The 22,426-nt window shown below is 33.7% G+C and overlaps 1 protein-coding gene across 5 annotated transcripts; it reads right to left on the bottom strand.

Moving 5' to 3' along the window:
- Positions 1 to 2,726: 2,726 nt before the first annotated feature.
- Positions 2,727 to 21,657, bottom strand: BNIP2 (BCL2 interacting protein 2). Of its 5 annotated transcripts, XM_016126904.2 has the most exons (11): positions 21,445 to 21,655; positions 15,594 to 15,700; positions 14,664 to 14,731; positions 14,017 to 14,193; positions 12,192 to 12,368; positions 9,632 to 9,734; positions 8,714 to 8,845; positions 7,439 to 7,525; positions 7,221 to 7,319; positions 6,432 to 6,467; positions 2,727 to 3,985 (listed from the first exon to the last, which is right to left on the bottom strand). In XM_016126904.2, the coding sequence occupies exons 2-11, from the start codon at positions 15,641 to 15,643 to the stop codon at positions 3,934 to 3,936; spliced, it is 981 nt and encodes a 326-aa protein (XP_015982390.1). In that variant the 5' UTR covers positions 15,644 to 15,700; positions 21,445 to 21,655; the 3' UTR covers positions 2,727 to 3,933. The 5 variants fall into 5 exon arrangements, with proteins under 5 accessions (XP_015982390.1, XP_015982391.1, XP_015982389.1 ...); XM_016126905.2 differs by lacking the exon at positions 6,432 to 6,467 and having other exon boundaries at positions 21,445 to 21,654; XM_016126903.2 differs by lacking the exon at positions 2,727 to 3,985 and having other exon boundaries at positions 4,227 to 6,467; positions 21,426 to 21,657.
- Positions 21,658 to 22,426: the final 769 nt, after the last annotated feature.

The following is a 22,426-nucleotide window of genomic DNA, read 5'->3' on the forward strand; positions in this document are numbered from 1 at the left end:
AATATAATTCTCTATTATTTTGAAAGCATTAAACCCTTGCTTTTCACTTGGTATCTACTTTGTTATTAAGTGCTTTATGTGAACTTTTCATGGCCTTTTTAGTTCTTAAAACATAAGAAATTAAGTAGTTCTATCACATACAGTTCCAATGAAGTAACAGTTCCATTCAGTGTCACATTTTAGTGTCACTCTTTACTGTTCAACACATTACTTTATATTCAATTACCATTTGGAACTTTAAAGGAAAGTTACATTACAAGGACTCACCATCAATTTGACTCTCATACATTCCAAATCTTGGGACGGGAAGAGGAGTGAAAAGCTCCCTAGGTAATTCCTCTGTACTTGAGAACATAAATAAACTCCCAGTTCCCTAACCAGCTGACCTTCCTATGTAAGTCTAAATTCTTGACTCTCTACTAGCAACTCAAATTACACAATTCCTATTCCCTATGACAAGAAAAATTCTAACAGAATAGTTGGTTTAACTTAAGCACATTAATTCCTCTACCTATCCCATCCCTTTGATATTTGTGATCCATTTCTCAAAAAACTATATGATGGGAAAAATATGGGCATGAAAACAATGAGAATGGGATAGCAATCTCAATTTTCAGCCTATTCCCTAAGTCCCTTCTGATTGAGCGCTGTTAGCAATTTTCCACATATAACACGGGAAAAGGAAGGATAAGCTACTGTAACCTTATATACAACCTAACGAATTTTATCAGGAAACTAGCCTGTTTTGCCTGATATATCCTAATGCTAATTTATCTATCAACTGAAATCTAAATAGCCAATTCCTACATCAAATCACTTTCAAATTCCCTGAGCACGCACATAAGAACAGCAAAATAGTATTGATATATACACTCATTTACAAAGTCTCTACCAAAAATCAGATCCCTTACCTTGTTAAACTCTGGAATAGCAGTTGAAGAAATTCTACCTATACTTGTCAATCAGTAAATTTCAGTGTTCAATGCAGTTACTAAATAGTGATGTCCATTTTGGAAGACTACAAAATAACCTAGTCCTAAATGTTAATCTGAGTACTGTAAATGCTGACCCTCTCTGTTCCAACTTGCTTCTATATGAAGTGACAAAGCAGAGGAAATTAGAAATTCTCATTCTAGGTATTATCACCCTTTCCCCGCTTCATTATGTAGTCTCCTTATTCACATATTCTGTGCGTAGCCTGCAGGTTTTCCTGCTAAATACGAGAAATAGTACCAAAGTCTGCCATACACAGTACTCCCCTTAACAGGGACACATTCACTGGGGTCTTAGGTAACTGCTAATTCTTTACCCTTTTATAATTTTTTCTCTTACTTCCTTTCCAACTACTTGCTAGGTTCTACTTAGAATCATATTTATTACCCAATCATATTTACTAATCATGTTTATTAATAGTTTAAACTGTGAGGTCAATATAGCATCTTTCCTTGGTGTGTTTTAGGAATATGACCAAGCAGAATACAATCAAATTACTTTAAATTACTTTAAATGAGAAACTTCTGACTAAAAAGAGGCACTCAGAGCCCAAGTAGAATAAACAAAAAATGAAAGATGCATCAAATTAAATCAGTTAAGTTGGATCTATGACCTCAGCAGAAAGATAAAATACAATTATAAGTACTTTCACCTCAATCAGTAGTGGAAAATTAAAACTGAATGGTATGGGGAAAATGTTACAACAGTACAAATTACAAATAACAAACTTCAATAAATGTTTTCCCTCTAATCTACTAGTTATGATCTTAAGTCCTATAATTATGAAACATTTATTATGGGGCAAATCCCTATACCAGATTCCATTAAGGTGTAGGTTAGAGCAGGTTATCCTTTGAAGCTAGTGATTTGCAGCACATCCTTTCGTTATATCCCAAGTGTTATTACTATTTCATCTGAATTTTAATGTTTTAATAGAATATACGCTACTTCTACTTTAAAAAAAATATTTAAGAGAACACGCCACTTTTGTAACAAGTTGTCTCTGTAGTTGGGAACAATGCTTGCAAAAGGAAAGGTCGATAAACCCAATAAAGTGTTTAAAGAAACAAAGAAAACCACGATTAAAAAGCTCAGCCTATTTTGAGGGAGATGAAGACTTATAGATAAAAGACTACTCAAAGTGCTCTACAAATATAGACTCTAATCATAATTAAATTCAACGATTCTTTAATTCATAATCTTCATCTGGTTAAATTAGAAGGAATGTCTAAGTTACTGTTAGTTTGCTTGTTCAGTACAAAGTGTTTCTAACATTTAAGCAGTAATGGTTTTGACTTTATTCACTATGATTTTAGTTCAGGATCTGCCTACAGCTGCTGGATCCAAGGGTGCAGAGAAAGTCTCAACCTGGGAACCCTCCATCACCTCCCATAATTGGACTTAAGTTAGTATGCCAAGTTTATGACTGAAGAGGACAAAAAATAAAGGAAAATTCTTTCATGATAGAAGCTTTGTACTAAAAATGGCAATGGTTAAAACATGTATGTTCAGTTTAGGATAAAATAAATCTTAAAAGCTTAGCTCTTATTCACTTCAACTATGCTACTCTAGGACACTTTTGTAAATTACCTTATAGGAAGGGCGGGAGTATGGTCTGATCCTCAAATTAGGAAGGTACTAATTTTACCAGATGTATGAATCACACGAGTACATGACACAGTATTAGACTGATCTGCTGTTTTAGGATGGTTTTGTGGGTAAATTAAGTTCTCTTTGGGGGCATAAGTACAATTTATTTCAATGTAGAGTCAAGGTATTTACCAAATTAAACAAAGAGTTTATATGCTTATATCAAATGTGTCATCCAGAACAGTGTAATAATGATGCTCCAAGACTTATAATTTACAGTACTGTCAATATGATTCAACAGAAAATGTGAAAACACACCATAGTTGACTAGGTCAAACACCTATCAAGTTGAAATAACTGATATGGCAGTATTTTGGTAAAGTGCTCACAATAAGAGCAATTAAAAAAAGCAGCTCCTGTTTTCCAGAGAAAACTATTGACAGTGAATAATAACTCATCACATTCTCTGACTACACTGCACTCATACAAAAATTCAGGAGAGTGATACCCTGGACACAGCTTATTTCACATTAGTGAACAAACCTAAGATTTTTATAAAGTTCTGACTTTTGGCCAGGAGACAAAATGTCTCATATATACATATATATACAAACCCTAATTCTTACCCTCTTATATTCTCTAGTTTTAAAAATGACTTTTCTGACTTATCTGTAAGTTTAAAAAGGGAAAAGTGTGCAATGCACTTGTACTTGTGCTTCTGAATTAAGTAACAATATACGTTAAGTGATAAAAAAAAAATGCTTAGGATGGTACTAATCTACTTAGATTAAGTACATGAACTTTGGGTATTCATGACAACCAGTTTAACTGTCCCTCACCTTATGAGCCACTTTATTTTTTAAGTTACCCAGGAAATGTAGTTAACCATATACAAAATGCAAAAATTCTAACATGCACTTTATAAAATCATGGTCTTATTTACTTGCATATTTTTCCACAAGATAGGTATACATTAAAAAATATTGCTCAAAACATAAAAATATATATTATCTCTCTCCTTTACCATTTAGGCATATAAATATTTTACTGAAGAAGACGCATCATTCAATAAACATATGCAAAAACTGCTTTATATAAAGTGTGGTTCTTTGCTTTTAGCAATATCAAATATAAAATGATTACAATTGGCTAGTTAATAGCTAAATTCAAGAGATTTTCAAACCAATACAGCAGTGAACAGTATCTTATACAAAAGTCCATTAAGAAAAAGTCAAGTCAATTTTGTAACAGGTTACATAAAAATCAGGGCCAATAAATGCATTATAAATGCAAAAAAGAGCATTGCTTCATCAGCACATTCTTCAATCTTGTTTGGACTAGATGCCAAACTTACTGTTCACTTTTTGGTTCATCTTGTTTTCCATTAAGCTCTTGGTCAACTCTGTTTAATGAAAAACAATATAGATAATAAAACACCAGCAACTGAACAATTTTCTTTCTAAAAATAATGATTACTTTTAGCATAGAATATTATTCGGTTAAAAACAAAGCTTTGCAAAGAAGCAGACATAGTATAAAGGTTACCAAACACTTCCCCAACCAGAAAAAATAATTTTTAAAGTCAAGAGGACACTGGCAAGAAATGTGACTGTGGTTTCTTTAAAGATTATAAAACACTTACATACAAATGCATATACACTTTATTAAAAGTTAAAATTACAGCAGAAAGAAATGTTGAATTGTAACATAGCTAGGCAGGGATCTAAGTGATGAGAGTGGCAGGAAAAATAATTCTCTCAAAAATGATTTTGTTAAGTGAAATATTAAAATGTCATGATAATTATATGCACATAATGACATTTCAATCAATGACAAACTGCATATATGGTGATGGTCCCATATTATAATGGAGCTAAAAATTCCCATTGCCTAGTGACGTTGTAACATCACAGCACAACACAGTACGGTATAGTAATGTCCTGGTCCTTAGCATTCACTCACCACTAACTCACCCAGAGCAAATTCCAGTCCTGCAAACTCCATTCATAGTAAGTGCCCTATACAAGTGTACCATTTAAAAATCTTTTATAAACTGTATTTTTACAGTACCTTTTCTATGTTTAGATATTGTTTAAACATTTACCATTGTGTTATAATTGCCTACAATATTCAGTAGTTATGTGCTGTATAGGTTTGTAGCCTAGGATCAACAGGCTATACCATACAGGCTAGGCTATACCATCTAGGTTTGTGTAAGTGCACTCTTAAGATGTTTGTGCAACCAAGAAATCACCTAACGACACGTATCTCAGAACACATCCCTGTGGTTACGTGATGCATCACTGCACTTCATTCGACACTCTGTTTTTTTATCTTATCACCAGTACTGATAGAGATTTCACCTTAAATTCCCCTACACATAGCCTTTGTTAATTTTTGGTTTTAAAAATGTGCCCCACTATTTTCAAAACTTGAATGTTATCATTTTCAAGCTGACAAAAATTTATAATTATTTTTTTAAGACTAAAGAAACTTTGTAGAAAAAGTAAGACGTGCCTAGAAGATAAATGTAATGGTTCTACTTAGGGTTAAACAAAAAGAAAAAAAAAAAGAAAAAGAAAGATAAAATAGTAGTGGTGGGTTGCAAACAATATATTTCAATAAAAAAGTACAGTCCTACTAAATTACTTATTAAATTACTTAACAGGTAATTAAATACTAAGAACTTAGTAAAAAGGCTCAATGTAGCAGATTTCATAAATAAATGCAATTCATTTTGAAATCCATGAAGTAGGGGCTTCAAAATGTTCTACAATTACAGATATTTTAAATTTCAGCCACTTGTCTGGCAAATGCACACCAATGCCTAGAAAGGAATGAGAAATTAGCAAGATCTAAAGTCACTGTCCATATCTCTATGTTAAAATTGTTTGTTAAACTGTAAAGTGTCATATAAAAATGTAAGCTATGATTCGATCACATGATCAACTGAATTCCTGCTTATCAACAGAGCTAAAATATGTCCAAAGTTAAGACTATTCCAGTTCCAGTTACTTAGAACTGGTTCCTTAGAATGGTCAAAATGATAACTACATATAAATCTCTCACTTTAACTCTTAAGATTGTATTAAACTGTATTGCTAATTGTCAATATTTTAAAAGTCCATTAACAATTTAGATCCAGATCCTACACTTTTTAAAATTACTATATAAAATGTAACTGTTTTATACCCTAGTCTTTCATCTTCTATGCCAAGGTATTAAAAGATAATAGTTTGTTATGCTCAAAGCAGAAGTACTCAAAATTAAATTTAAGATGGAAAGCAGAGTGTTTAACTATTAAATGGCACATTAAAACTTTCAAGTATTTTATCACATGTAGAATTTGACTGGTTAGCAGGCCATTTAAGCATACAAGGAAATCAATATTGGTTAGCCAAAGAATACATGCATTGCAAATATAATCATCAACCCCAGAGAAATAAATTGATTTCTTAAAAAAGCACTCAAATATTTCGAAAGACCAAATTACAGATTTAAAAAAGTACAGTGAAAGAGATAAAGTCTTCAAAGTAATTGGTTTTTCAAATAGTATTCTTAGTAATTTCTCTGGTTTTACCATCGGTATTTATACCAAAAAGGAGGGAAGATGGGCTGTGGCCTTTAATTCCTAATTGGCATTATACATAGTGTTAAAACAAAGTGAATCCAAGCCATGTTCAGCACCAGGAACTTTGAATTCACTCTGTATTTGAATTCTGGGGCATATTTATATTTACAAATGCTGTTATCTTTGTCTACAAGCTAACCAACCAATAAGGAAGAGTTAGTCTGTGCAATGCATATGGACTAGTCTAAAATGCAACCCAGTCAAGGTGTGCATATACCTTTTCTGTTTCTTTTTTAACTTTTCTTCTTCATACCTTGGTAGGGAAGAGTTATTTCAGTAAATATACATGTTATGAAGATGAACAAAAACTTTAAAAAAAGGCACTGAAATGCATATAAGTTTGCAGGCAAAACAAAAATTATTTAATACACTAATGTAGAAAGTTAAACTTGACTTAAGAAATCTGGCTTTGAACATCAAACAGACTAAAACGTCAGATTAACTAATAGACCAAAGAGACTTTGTTCTACATTATAACACTGTGATACTCAAGTATTTATGTTAACAGCCTCCACCAAGTTCTTTTAAAAATTAGATGGATGTAAGTGAATTTTGTAAACAGAATAAATTCCCACCACTGGAAAGTATTAAGGTTATGATGATATAAATGCCATTTTATTTCTCTAGTAATATGATTATTCAACATCATCATGAGCTTACTCAAATTAGGAGAGCAACATGCTCAAGTCTGGAGAATATTCTGTAGTACTAACCAAAATCAGGTCAGTACATCTCTTAGAGCGTAACAAGTCTTTACAAATATAAATGAATCACAAACAGAAAAAATTCTTCTTACTTCTTTAACTGATATCCTGAAGAAAATGGTGACTTAAGGGGAAGGTGTTGGAAAATGGCTTCTTCCCCTTTTTCTTTGTTACAAAAATAAGAGAAGTTACGAAATATTTAAAACATACGAAATGAGAAAAAATGAGTATTGAAAAATATTTACCTCTTGCACATCAACATATAAGATCCAATACAATTAAAGAAATAAAAAAAAACATACTGTTTTATGCATTCTGGTATGCCAACATATTCCATGGGGACAAGTTCCGCTAGTTCTGCCAAATTAAAGACGTATCTAATTTTTTGGCTGAATTTTGAGCTATGAAAAAAAATAAAAATCATTAACTCAATATTTCTGACCAACAGAACTGAAAAGAAATTCATATAGGGAGTTGGTATTTTTGCTTCTTTAAAAAGTCAATGCCCTCAGAAAATTACCTAATAAATGGTCTTGTAACAGCCAGAAGAGTTCTGATAAACCAAGATGGATGTACGATGATTAGAGATTTTAGGTTTTTCCGTAACCTGAAATAAAAGAAAAAGTTAAAAAGCTCTACAAATTCTAATGCTAGAAGTTAAGACATTAAATAAGTATGTGGATGTTTATGTACAAAATTAATTGAAATCCCTCATCCAAGAGTTCCCATTTGCATGTGCAATGTGATATTCCCTTAAAGACATGAAAATGCTTTTTATAGGTATGCTATTGGCACTTGAATTGTGATGGTCATTCTTACTGCTATAAAATAAACTTTACTTCATTTGTCTAAATCTATGTGTATCCTGTTGTTAAATGTCTACTAGCATATATTCACTTGTCTTCAGCACTGTCAACCAATGGTAAGGACCAATACTGCATAGAGAAGTAAACTATTTTCGTTTTTCAGGAGTGAGGGCAAACTGGTACTAATATCTTCAACACCATGAAAGGCGCTGTGCGAAGGTAGAAGTAGAGACCACCACAGGAACAGGCAGCATGAATCAGATCTTGTATTTTTATAATGTCTAACACTTTTATTAAAAACTGAAGGCATTATTCTAGATAACTTAAAATGACCAAATAAAAACTGTTTTTAACACACGTAATTTCACACTTAAATAAAGTACTCATTAAGGATTTTTTTTTTTTTAATCACAAGAACTAGCCATCATCATGGTGAGGTATGAAGAGAAACCTATTAATAAGTCTGAGTTGATTAAAGTAGTCTGAATTAGCTGCGGTCAAGTCAAACCAATTGGAGGATCAAAGCTCCTTCATTAGCAAGGGTGACTAACTCAAAGGAGAATATACTTCAAGAACTCATTCCAAAGAAAGATTACAGTTAAACAAGTCCATAACATAAAATGTGCTAACACTAAAAATTAAGCAAAACTCAGAATGTAATAAAATAGAAATGTACTAAGTTCTCTATCCTTTCTCAAAATGTAAATTATAGGAAAACGTTCAATGTGGTAAAAATAAGGAGAAATAAAGAGCTACTATGTATGTTTTAAGGAATTCAAGTTATTCTTTAAAAAACATCAAAATTACTAATTTCTTTCATAACATTCTAAAATATTATCTCAAAAAATAGAAACTTGCAATAAAAATAATAAATGTGATCTAGGAAGTGTACACCAGGTGCCTTTATGTGGCAACAGAAAATAAAATTTAATCTAATAAGGCCATTATAAAAATTATTCAGTTTAGCTTTCAACTTGTATTTACAGTACCTTCGATCAATTTGCTGGTAGCATTTCCTGAGCCATCCCAGACTGGGCATTTTTCTTCGAGTTGTTGCACCATTTAAATAAACTATCATGTAGTTTTCTGCTACTAAAAGCTCCAAAGTGCCAATAACATACCTGTAAAAAAAAATTAAACTTAAGCCTTAAATATAGATTTGCAGGACAAAACTAGGTTATCCAAATTATACAGTTTCTTTCTCTCCCTTCAACAATAGCAAAAACAATTAAAATTTTGACACAGCATTAGTTGGTATAATGACCACTTTAAAAAGGGTTATGTTTTATTTATTTTTAAAATTAATTATGTATATTGAGGAAACTGAGTTCTTATCTCTTAGAAATACATATTGAAATGGTTATAGATGAAATGATATAATGTCTGGGATTTGCTTTAAAATTACAGTGGAATATAAATTGTAGGAATGAAATATAAATTGATAATTGTGGAAGTGGATGATTAGTATACAAAGATTCAATACACACCTCTCTACCTTTGGATATGTGTGAAATTTTCCCCAATAAAGTTTTAAAAAACTGCACTAACTTGACTCTGTGAAAATACAACAGAACTGAGTCAGCTTAGTTACATTTGCCTTCTTGGTGGTAAAGGTAATTTAGTTGTATGATTTGGGGATGAAAATCACTTCTTTATACTTAAAGTGTCCTTGAATGTAAAATAAAGAAGTTGGAACAGATAATGTAAAATGCCCATTCCAGTTTTAAAATAACATTTTTTTCTGTCAAGCTGGAGAACAAATAGTTTCATAATACCAAAATAAGTACTTAGTAAGAATCAGAACTGTGATATTTATAATTTTTACCCAGCTAAAGTTCACTTACTTAAATTGGACACCCAATTAACTCAGAATTCTATCCAAACCTTTTTTCTGAACACACACTTACTTAAAGAGATTGTCCATCAGGTATCTATAGTTAGGTTGACCACTTTCAGGCATAAAACAGACAGCAAACACAACAATGGCATTTAATCCATCTCCATAATATCCTGAAAAAGAAACCAAAGATAAAGTCACCAGCATGACTTTACTCTGAAGGTTTTTCAGAGGACATCTGAATGGCTGATAGAGTATAGTGGTTTACTTTCCACAAATTTCTGGATCAAAAAGTTATTTTTTTTTTTTTAGATCTTTAAATACACTCTTCTCAAAAAGAGAACAAAGAAATTTGAAGAAGAAAAGGTGGGTATGAAAACTAGAAACCCATTTAAACCAGCATAATCAGAAATGCAGACTTATTTTAGCAAGTAGACAAATACAGTGATATAATCCAAGCAGACACAACATAATATCTGCAATAAAACATTTTTATGCAACTTGAATTTTAAAGTGGGTGCTTTTTAAAAAGTAGTTTTACATTCGACAATACCTATTTTGTAGATTTTAGGGTATTAATACTCAAGAAAAAAATCACACCTCTGACATAATTCTAAGTGAAGAAAACCAGTGCTAAAATGTGTATGTTTCAATTACAAGCTCTAGGTATTAGAGATTGTGTTCAATAACAAATATTTTAGCTTTAAATTTCATTTCTATTATTTACAAACATGCACTGAAAAGGTTTGGATATTTGAAGTATATTAGAACCTTCATTACCCTTTTTATTAATCCTTTAGTCACAAAACATATCATGATAATTCAACAGGATAAAATGCTCTAATTATTTTTCCATAAGAAAAGAAAAGAATCATTTCTGAAAAATATTATGTTGAAATCATGAGGTACATCTCACAACTTGCTTCCTATGAACCTGCTGAATTAATCTGTCTGTGGACTTCCTGATCCAAATTATCTTTTTTTTTTTTCATCTGAATAAGATTAAATTAGGCAGAATAATATAACTACAAATATTCAAGTGATTTGCTTTCAGATGAATGAAGACTACAGAAACAAGCAGGGGACTGTATTTGGCAGAGAATAAATTAAGTAGAAATGACTCTATGTGAAAAAACCATCTGCTGGACCTATGTCCTGCATTACGAAGATTTCAGATAAAATGACATGCTCTACAGAGTGAGTTGTATTTTGATTACTACTATAATTCAATTCTAGTGCTATTTACACAATGCCTAGGTATACTTCTATAGAAAGCACCGTCAGACTGATAGAAGTTATAATTGTACTTCATAGCTTTACCTACTTGATTTGTAAATTTCTTAAGGCATAAAGCCTTCTATTTTTATATATCCCCCAAATATACAAAGTAGGTACTGCATAAAAATGTGGAATGAACTAATTCTCTACTTTGTGGTAAAGATGAATGATACGTTCTGGGTTTTAAGCAAATTAAGAATCATAGTTTAAAAAGCCAGCTTTTACTTATATCCATTAACGACTGTCCAAGAATATTCATGGCAGTTTTAATCCTAATAGCTCAAACCAGAAACAACTAAAATGTCCATCAAAAGATTGAATAAGCAAACTGTGATTTACCCACGCAATCAAATACCACTTAGCAATAAAAAGGAATGGACTACAGATGCATGCAACAACATGGATGAATCTCTCAAAAAATTCAGACTGAGCAAAAGCAGACCAACAAGTGTACACTATATGAGTCCAGGTACATAAAGTTCTAGATCAAGCAAAACTAATCATAGGGGTAGACATTAGAATAGTGATTATTGGAGAGGAGGTAACTGTTGGGAAGGAGTATTAGAGAATTTTCTGGGGCAATGAAAATTTTCTGTATGTCTATGGGTGTAGGTATGTATGGTTATATGGGTATTTGTCAGACCTAAAAAAATCAAAATCTCATACACAGAGACCAGAACAGTGGTGACTAGGAGCTGAGGGAAAAGGGGAAATGTTGGTCAAAGAATACAAACTTTCAGTTAAAAGATGAACAAATTCTGGGGATCTAATGTACAGTATAGTGATTATAATAATACTGTATTAAATACTTGAGATTTCCTAAGAGAGTAGATTTTAAATGTTCTCACCACAAAAAAGAAATGGTAATTATGTGACCTGATGCAGGTGTTAGCTAAGGGTATGGTGATAATCACTTTGCAATATATGTGTATCAGGTTGTACACCTGAAATTTATAATACAATGTTATATGTCAAATATACCTCAATGAAGCTGGAAAAAAACTGCAAATGTTACAAAAAAAAAAAAAGGGTTAGAGCATTTCACTGTATATAAATTATCAATGGATAAAAGCGTAGAAAGTAAAGTCCGAGTTTTGAGAGAGATCTAGGAATGGGGTGGGAGAGGGACATTTTCTTATGCACATTTACACTTTTTGAACTTACCGTATGCATGTATTAACGATTTATAAATGTTGGTTTTATCCTTTTACCTCAAACGTGTTATGTTTGTAAAATGACATGATAAATGTTTATTATGCTTTAAATTATGTAACGTCAAGGGAGAGTTTCTTTAAGCATTTAGGTTTCCGATATTGCTTTAAAAAATCTGAATCCTCTTTGGCAACTCTTACCTCCATGGCTGATAACTTTTTTATAGGGTTCAATGGCCTTCATATCAACCCTGTGGTCTTGCTCTCCAATTCTGAACATACGCCAGCGCCGCCCATCTTCTTTTTCCTCTGCTGCTGTGTATTCAGTAATTGAGCCTTTCCTAATAACTTCAGTAGTTTTGGGTTTTGGAAGATCATCTGTCAAAATAAAAGGTTTTTGAATCCCAAATTGTTATTTATACCATAAAAATCAAATTACATGTTAACCACTTTACTATCTAATTAGAATGTTCAGAGAAGTTTTCATTATAGCTTCTGTGGAATTTTAAGTATTTCTTCCACAATAAAGGAAAAGGCTTGCTTTTGATGAGGCCATTTTATGCTTTTGGAAATCATGGTTCTTTAACTTTTTGAATTGCCTAATTCAGAAAACACCTAATTACAGTGTAATGTATATCCACGAATTCAGAAAAGATAATTCATATATGCATCAAAATCTTAGTGCACTGGCCCTGCAATGCCTTTTCAGATCCTGTTTATAACAACACTGTCCTTGACAGCTATCAACACTATAATTATTTAAAGTAATTATCTGGGAGCCACCTTTTTGTCGTTGAGCACATAAATATTCTCCAAACATTATAAAACCAGATAGAACGTGGTTAACTAATCAATGATTATTTCACATTTGATCAGTTTTATAAAGCGAAAATTTATTGATAATATTCTGAAGTATACATGCAAAAGTATATTTTAAATTGATATTAGCCAAAGCATAAGCACCAATGATTAGGTGTAATTTATATTTCCAGATTGCATTTTAGCTGATTTTTAATGATGTAATGATTTTCAAAATTTTAGTATTGTAGTCCTTACCAAAAGATGGGGGGAGGGGAACCTACTGCATGTTAGTTGTTTGTTTCCAAGATAAAGCTGTTAACGGAAAATATCCTTCCAGGAAATGACTACAGCAGCATTAAAGAAAGAAGAGACAAAACACATAGGCAGAAAACTATTTCAGTATCTTTATAAAATACTGCTTATTACTGGACTGCTCATTGAACCAGTAAAACAGGGAAGGAAAAAGGAATAAAAGATACGGCATTATCAAGGATCTTACTCTTTACTGCAGATAAAATACCTAGTGCTTAAATACTGCTTTAAAGTAAAAATCATTTTAAAGATGGACTACATATATATTAACTACACAAAGATACTGTAGACAATTATCTAATTAAAGAAAGCACGCAAAGCAAAACACACGCCAATCCTTTGAATTCCAAATAATGAATAAGGAATATAAGGTTTGGGAGCTAAGAGTATACATTAATTCATGTCAGTTGTTTACAAAGTGCAGCACTATTAGGAAAATCCATTTAAAAAATTACCCTGAGAAAACTCCCTTTGGAATTCCCTTTCTGCAAACCCTTAACTACTTTCAGCACATTCCCTAAATTATATGTTTCTTCAAAGATTTTTTTCTTAGCTGATCAACTATTAGAATATGCCATAATTATCAAGCGATATTTTGGGAGCAACCATGAAAAAACATAACTTTGCAACATTGGACAATTAAGAAAAAAAATAAAACCTGTGTAATCTGTCATAAACAGTTCAAAAGCTATGGGAATAGTCAGGGTTAGCAAAATTTTGTATCTTAGGAAAAAAATGAACTTTAAAGAATAACATATTTCAACAAAACCCCTTAATCATTGATTTTAGTTGGTTTCATGATCAAGTTTTAAGTTTTTCCAATTATCCTAATATGAGAATGCCATTATAAAAACATGTATGTATCCAAAGACAAACATTAATAAAGGTCAGATAAAAACAATGAAACATTTACCTTCCCATTCAAATTCATTACTGTTCTCTGACGGTGTGTCTAAGCCATCTAGGTCAATCTCCCCACTTTCATCCAAATCATCTGACAACACAGAGCCATCACTAGGGTCCAGGGTCAGGCTAATGTCTGGAGCCATTAGTTTCTTTCTTACTTTATTTCCATTAACTTCCGGTGAGCCTGGAATGAATCAACAAAGTGAAGGATATATTAGAAGGAATGCTTAAATATCTACTTCATCCTTAGGAAAAATAACATTAACTAAACACAAGCCCAAAGCACTAATTTACAACTTCCGACTTTGATCACTATTGCTTCTATATCAAGGCAAGATGACATATCCCAGCAAGGATATGCCTTTTTAAATAACAGAGGCAGACCTTATAGTCACCTCTTAACTACTGAAAATGATCTCCTCACCTCTTTAGTGTGGAAATTTCCAAAATCCAAGGACCTGTTTTTGGAAAGTTAAATTTCCAAAAAACTTCCAAAGTATTCTAAAAATGCTTTCTTCAACATTCAACTTATTCTTTGGCTCCTTATGATGAAACAAACACTGAGTATATTTTTTTCCTAACAAAGATTTGTGCTAAAAAATAGCACAGTTAAAGCCTATCATTTTACTGAAACTAAAAGTGTTAAGTTCTTACCAGGCTGGCTCTCTGGTCCAGTTACAGCTAATATATCTGCTTCAATACTATCATCTTCTGGTAAAGGTCTAGAAGACAGAGACATACCAAGACATACCCTTTTCAACCAGGAAATTAAAAAAAACGAACTGAAGTTCAAAGCTCTATTAAAAATAGCTTATAGAAACAATTACAAGGAAAACTGAATAAAGCAGTTTCTTAAGTACTTTACAAACCACCTTGAAAGAAAATATTTTCAGACTGTCAGAGTTGACTACATATTTACATAACTAACACATAAAAGTAGATATAAATTATGTAACTGCTTTTAAATATAAACAAATGTAAAAATTATAAACCTAAAAAACAAATATTTGGATACATGAATTTAATGTGATGTATGATACAATGTATGATGGAGCTAAACTGTTACTTACAATGGAAATATGGTAATGATGTCTATAATTCTTCTGAGTTCAACATTTCTATAAAACTATTATCATCATGTACTATGCAAAGAATGACTCAATACTCTCACTAGCTGTCTACATTCCAATTGCTGAGAGACCTTACTGTGCCCTGGATGGTTTTCTGATCATAATGGCATAGAAACCTCATTTAAGTATAAGGCCAACAAACTATCATGCTGTATGCCTTAAGCTTGAGAGTGATATGTCAATTATTTCTCAACAAGATTAGGGAAAAAAACCCAAGATCTGCCTTTGCTCTTTTCTATTAACCTACCCTGGGCCACTATAATTAATTGTAAATACAAATGTGTTATAGTAGCTGCCCAGATGATCTACAAAATCCTTGCTTATTTATTTAATATGCGTTTCTGAAAAATAAAAGCAGAAAATTAAGCCCTATATTCATTTATTAGGTGACACTGCAATAAAGAAATTTTGGAGTTTTATTTTAAGTCTGTTTTCATTTAAAAGCATCGCTTACATTGGAAAATCTTCATCTTGCCATTCTTCCTTAAGTTCTACACCTTCCATCCTCAGCTTAGACTCGATGTCAACTATAAACTCCTGATAATTCGGAGAGCCAATGTCCTGTGAAAAGAGAAAAATTTATAACCTATTTTCCGCTTTATTTTTTACCTGCTGAAAAGGTGTAATAATCTTATACCTTAGTTCCCACCTTCATCTTATCAGCCATTCAGCTAAAGCTCAATGGTGTGGTCATGAAATAAATTTATTGGATTGCTAACTATCACTTTAAAAAAAACGAGAAAACAGAGTAATATATACTCGTATTTGTTTTTAGTTGCATCTATGTACATGTGTCCCAAGTTGTGATTTAAAATTTATTAGATATTGTGAATTATGTAAAAACAAGAGGGAAGGGCAAAGAATAAAATTAAATAAATATGTTCTCTACTATAAACTTATAATTAAACTTTCTGTCCTCTGGATAGAAGTTGATTCTAGAAATTGAACACTAGCAAATAGCACGTATACTCTTATGATTCAGCAGAACCAAGTAGTATGCTGTCAGCCTAATTTAGTGAATATTTTTGTTCATGCAACTACCCGTTATAACTTAAGCTATATATTTTAGTTTTAGTTTTTCCAAGGAAGAATGTGAGTGTTAATATCCTCATTTTACCAAGTGAGCAACCTAGATATTGGTTTAGTTGATGGAATAAGAAACAGAGGTTTAAATATATTATTAAAGAAAGAGATGAAGGGATGAAGAGAATGACCGATTCTTTTCATAGTAAATCTTCCTAAACTATTTGACTTAAAAAATTGTGTATGAATAACTTTTTAAAATACTTATCAAATAAAACAAATGGTACAAGCCATTCACATTCACTTCGACTAGTCTTCTCAAACAAAGATGTGGTCATGTTTTATGGTAGTCTTATTTGCTATGTTCTAATACTCAAAAGATGCACAAAGTTGTGTAGGAAACATTATATTCTAGAACAACAACAATGAAATTACAGTGGAAATTTTCTAAAGTGCTAGATTTCACATGCTGAACTATATGCATGCCTTTGCTGAGACTGGGAGGCTCTTTCCAGTTCAAATTCTTATATATGCTTAAGAAAAGGTTTCAAACACCTCAAATGGTTTAAATTCTGGAGGATCCAATTGTTAGCACAGAAAAATGGTGAATGCTGTCTCTTCCTCAACCAAAACACTTGTTTTGAAAAATCACTTAATTTTTATATAGGAGTAAGGCATTTTTAATACTCTGGGAAAACAGCGAGCCAGAAAGTTTTGAGCAATTAATAAAAAATACACTTAAAACAATCTCAACATATTTCACAGTTCCTCTGTTTCTAGTAGCCTATACTTTACAGTAGTTAATATACATTTTCAATGATCACTCCATAGGTTATCCTGACAGCAACTCTTCCTCCCTTTAGGGAGGAAAATAAACAAAAAAGGAATACCTACATTAATAAATAACCTTTTCTATTTAAAATACAGAACTAGTAAGGAAAAAAAAAAAGTATGGCCAAAAGGCCCAAATACTTAATACTTACTCTAGAGTTATGCTCAAGTGAGACAAAAGCATTCTATTGCTAAAGGTTGAAAACTGACAGTCCCTTCCAAATTTTTAATTCACTATACTTCCCAATGTTTTCTCAAGTCTTTGATACTCAATCTAAAGTGAAATAATATATTCCCTAGATTCAATAATCAGAAAAGCTTTCTATTATTTTGTCTCACCCTTTTTACTGGGTGTTGGGAAGATATCAGGATGTTCCAGGTATCATTCTCAAATGTCCCACATACTCAGAAATATATTTAATATTTCAAAAATAAAAGCAGTGACTGAAAATTCCTACTGTTATGTTCTCAACACCCAGCACAGTGCCTGGCACATAATGGGTTTGAAATACTAGTTAAATATCTGATTGTAAGGTATGACACAAGAATTATAAGCTTTTGGTTTGCTCAACTTCTTAGGTTTATTTTTATTAAACTATATAAATAGGCTTCCTGTTACATTTTACCCCTCAAAAAATGTAATGAAAATATTTGGGGCAACCCACATACACACACTATCAATTTCTGTTGGTAAAATTATTCTTTGCTTTTAATATGTATCCTGTGAAATTCTAGAAGACAAACCATGTTTTTTAGCTGCTTTACCACTTGATCTAGAAAACAGCCCCTCCAAACACAGAAGGCTTAAGTACTTCAACTCTCTTAGCCTATGCATTCAATTTTAACATCATACTAAATCATGTGATGTTAATACACTACAGCGTATCGACATGGATATTTAGTTTGGGGATAATTAAATAAGCTAGTTAAACAGAACCTAGGAGCAGGAATAAAGATAGATTCACCCTTGACCATTTCATCATGAACTTTAGGGAGAAAAGTCCACTAGATAGATGTAAACAGTTGAAACAATTGAAAGAGTACTGTTCTTGGAAGCACTTTACCATCAGCAGCTGTAAGAAAGGAAGCAAACAAGAAAGGAGCAAAATAAGCACAATTATTTTGAAGGAAATCAGGATATTGCTGACTTAAAGCTAACTGTGACTGTTTCCCGTTTTTTTTGTTCACAGACTATATAAATCAGAATGGAGAAATAACACTTAAGATGCTATTTGTTAAAATAACATAATGCAACAGGAATAACCTGAATTCTCAACAGACTTGTGGTAGTTGTGGTACATTATTACTTATGCCAGTTCTCAGTGGAGGTCACAGATATAAATTCAAAATAGTTGCTCATCTTAGATTAAAAATCAAGGAGACAATGGAGACAATTTCTTCCTGACACAGCTTCAGAAGGGAGGTGTGGTGGTAAATTCAACCAAGAAGGGTATTTACTCATGTCGCTTAGCAATATGAGCAAAAATAAATATTAAGATCATATTTAGAAATGTATGAATTATAATTTTACACGGTAATGGTAACTTACTATTATGCAGTTTAACACTGCTGCTGAATAGGTATTAGTAACCCCATTAATGCTGAGATCAATTATAGCTGGCAGAAGAAAATGTCCATGCAAGCTTTTTACTTCCCTATTTAAATGAAAAGGATTCATTCTAAATATTTATGTTCACTTTTTCCAATGAGGTTGGCAACACTGATAGCACGACAGGACGATAATTTAGGCCATCCTATTACGTTTACTAAGGTCACCAAAACACTCCCGGAAAAATCCTATGAGCTTTCTTGAGAGCAAGGTCATGTAGGTTTTTAAGAATGAAACAACACAATGTAATCTCACACCTGTTAAAGTGGCTACTATCAAAAAGAAAAACAAACAAACAAACAAAAACCCAAAAACAGGTGTTATCCAGGCTGTGGAGAAAAAGGAACCCCTGTGCACTGTTGGTGAGAATGTAAATTGGTATAGCCACTATGGAAAACAGTTTGGAGGTTCCTTAAAAAATAAAAATTGAACTACTATTTGATTCAGCAATTCCACTTCTGGGTATTTATCCAATGGAAACAGAATCATTACCTCAAAAAGATATATGCACTCCCATGTTTATTGCAACATTATTTACAATTGCTAAGATATGGAAGCCACCTAAGTGTTTATGATGAATGGAATATTTGGGTATAACAAAGGAAAGATATCTTGCCATTTGCAATGACATGGATGGACCTTGAGGGCAGTATGCTATGTAAGTCAGATAGAGAAAGACATATACTGTATGATCTCACTTATGTATATAATCTGAAACACAACTGCAAAAACCAAACAAAACTGAGCTCATAGATAAAGAGAACAGATCAGTGGTTGCCAGAGGTGTGGGGTGGGGATGAGGTGGCAGACAAAAAGAGTAAAGGGGGTCAAAAGGTACAAATTTTCAGTTATAAAATAAGTCCTGGGGAGATAATGTACAGCATGGACATTATAGTTAATAATACTATATTACATATTTGAAAGTTGCTAAGACAGTAGGTCTTAAAAGTTCTCATCACACACAAAAAATTTTTATAACTAAGTGTAGAGATATCATTTCATAATATATACAAATACTTTATTATGTTGTACAGCTGAAACATATAATGTATGTCGATTATATCTCAATTAAAAAAATGAAATGAGGTACTCTATCAGAAATGTTAACACAAAATTCAAGAAAAATTACAATGGTGCTGACTTTTCTTAAAATTGTGACAATAAAGCAAAGGATAATTATGCCACCTATAAAAGGTACATTTATTAAATTGCCAATAAGGAGGTGCTGAGACCTTTAAAATGATCAAAGTCTAATTAACTAATCTCTAACATTTTGTTGCAGGATTACATATATTATAATTTTGGAATATAATTGTTATATTATACAAGTATTCTGCTTTATAAGATGTAAACTTAATAAGACACCTTTCAATCCACTGTCAACCATAGTTTGTGGGATCTGGCCAAATATACCACTTCCTTTCTTAGATGCCTGTCTTCCTCACTGCTCCTTTTACCAGCAATACTCCAGATGGAATGAACAGAACTACTTTCCTAACGAGTGCTTTTCAGGTTTACTAACCATTTGTACATTCATCACCTCTTATGTACTAACCAACAATTTCCTGAGGCATAAAACACTGGCGTTATTGTCCTCATTTTATCTTATATAGGAAGCAACTGATGCTAAATCCTGGTTCCCAGACCTAGACTGTTTCTAATACAGCACAGTGTCTTCAGTTCACTGGCAACTTTATAGAGTCCTGATGCCAGGTTTGGTTACACTTAGCTTCAAAGGCCCTGTAATGCCTAGAGATGATGTAGTTCAAGTTCCATGTTTGCAGAAGTGGACCTGCCATACTTCCTGTTTAAGCCCAACAATATTAGGCTGTAAGAGAGGAGATTATGAAGACTAAGAATAGAGTTTAGAGAAAATGTAAAATGACAAGAACAAGATGTATAAGATCAAGATAATAGTCTGCAGAGTAATTAAATTGGGTAACTTAAGTTGCAATTTCGAAGAATTATTCTTTTACAAATTGCAGAAGTATAAAATATCAGAGAAAGAACGTTTAGTTTTAAAACATTAAGAAATTAAACATTAGGAGAAACAGAGATCCTAATCAAAAAAAGATAAGGATGAAAAAAGGCAACACTAAAACGCAATCACACACTTCAACTACAAGGGAGGCACTATGACTGCCTAGATGAACACGACAAAAACTGTGCTCTCAAAGAGCTCCCGGGACACAGACAAGGGAAGTTCCGAAGCAACGTAATAGAACCAAAGAAAGTTTTCATGTAACATGAGTTGATCTAGTAGGTCTCCAGTGGCATCAGATGAACCCAGGAAACCCAAATTATTTTTGCCAGGTATTCAGACAAAAGGTTGTGTCTGAATCCATGCAGGAACCCGACTTTTCTCGTAGGAAGGTCTATTAAAGCCCTGATTACAAACGCCGCTTCCGCGTTTATTCTCCAAGGGTACGAGGCACATCAGTCCAAGCTTCTTTGTTCTACACCAGGACGGACGCTGGTCATAAACAGGGGACCAACGAGGCCCAGTCACCACACCCAGACCGGGGTATGCAGGAGAGCGTACAAGGGAGCAGGTTCCATCCGGAGCACAATCACCACAAACGGAAAAGGGGTGTGTGTGGGGGAGGGAGGGGGGAGGTGAGGATGGCAAATGAAAACAAGAGCCGAGCCAAGGGCGGGGGCCTAAGCAGGGCGGGGATCCGGGAAGCGCCTCCCGGGCAAGTTCTATAGCGCCCCCTCCAAATAATAACCCCTTGGGTTACCTTTCTTCGGTGGTCCAGGGGAAAGCGCCCCTCAGATGCCCGCCCCCCGGTCTGTTCCCAGCCCAGACCCGCCGTGTCCAACCTTCCCGGGCAGCACTCACTCCGGAGGAAGCCTTGGCTCCCTCGTCTTCTTCGCCCCTCCAGCCCGGCGACGTGGGGCTGACGGCCAGGTCGCAGAAGATAGCGCCGAGTGGAGCCTGCTCCCCTCGGACAGCGGTGGAGACCCGGGCCCAGTATCCTGGCCACAGCTGCAACGGTAGCGGCAACGGCGCAGCTGACCCGGATGCAGAGAGCGGGCCCGGGAGGAAGTGACTACATCCCGACCTCCTCCAGCCGCGGCAGCCGGCGGAGGCGGGAGCGTAACGTCTCCTGGGAGCCGGGGAGTCCCCCTCCCCGCCCCCTCCACCGTCGCGGACTCCTGTTTGCGCATGCGCGCGCGCGCGGCTGCCCTACTTTCCCGCTGGGCTGGCGGGGTACCCTCGACGCCTTCTTGGCGGCGTCTCTGAGGCAGCAGGCGCTTCCTCGATATAGTCTTTATGTTGGTTTTATTGGTTGCTACGATAATTATATATTATAAAATGGATGAAGTGAGGGAACGAAAAATATCCGAGGCCTCATTTTGGAGAACTGGACCTCAGAAGAATCCAGAGTTTGGTAAAACACGAGGGTGAACAGCTTTACTCTGCAACAGTGCTTCTCAAACTATATGTAGGCCAGAGCGGTCAATTTATTATTTTTAAATTTTTCAATTAGTTGTGGACCATGTTTTTGTAAGATAAAAATATTGGAAACATTTTATCGTTAGAGTCAGTAGTCATCAATTTACCTGTCAAATTGCCATAAAATTTTCTAAATGCTTACTGTCAGTTTCTGTACTATTCTCGCTGTAGACCCATAACAAGCAGTTCTTAGAAGGGCCCAGGTATATGGATCATACTTTGAATAGCAACCCTACTCTACAGCTTAAAGGGAATAAAATTAGTTTGGAGAATATCACAATCCTTCTCAAAAATCTCACCCACTGAATTTCTACAAAGGCTCAGCAGTCAACTATTTGAGTAAGGCATTAGGGAATGATGAGGC

The sequence above is a fragment of the Rousettus aegyptiacus genome, unplaced genomic scaffold (genome assembly GCF_014176215.1).
Source record: "Rousettus aegyptiacus isolate mRouAeg1 unplaced genomic scaffold, mRouAeg1.p scaffold_m13_p_3, whole genome shotgun sequence".
NCBI classification, from domain to species: Eukaryota; Metazoa; Chordata; class Mammalia; order Chiroptera; family Pteropodidae; genus Rousettus; species Rousettus aegyptiacus.

Bases quoted from the DNA above. Each gene is read 5' to 3' on its own strand.
- BNIP2 (XM_016126903.2), bottom strand. From the start codon at position 15,643: ATGGAAGGTGTAGAACTTAAGGAAGAATGGCAAGATGAAGATTTTCCA. The intron at 7,526-8,713 runs GTACTGTAAATA...CTTTTATTTCAG, and splicing joins TACCAGCAAATTGATCGAAG to GTTACGGAAAAACCTAAAAT. The intron at 7,320-7,438 runs GTAATTTTCTGA...TTTTTTTCATAG, and splicing joins GTTACAAGACCATTTATTAG to CTCAAAATTCAGCCAAAAAA.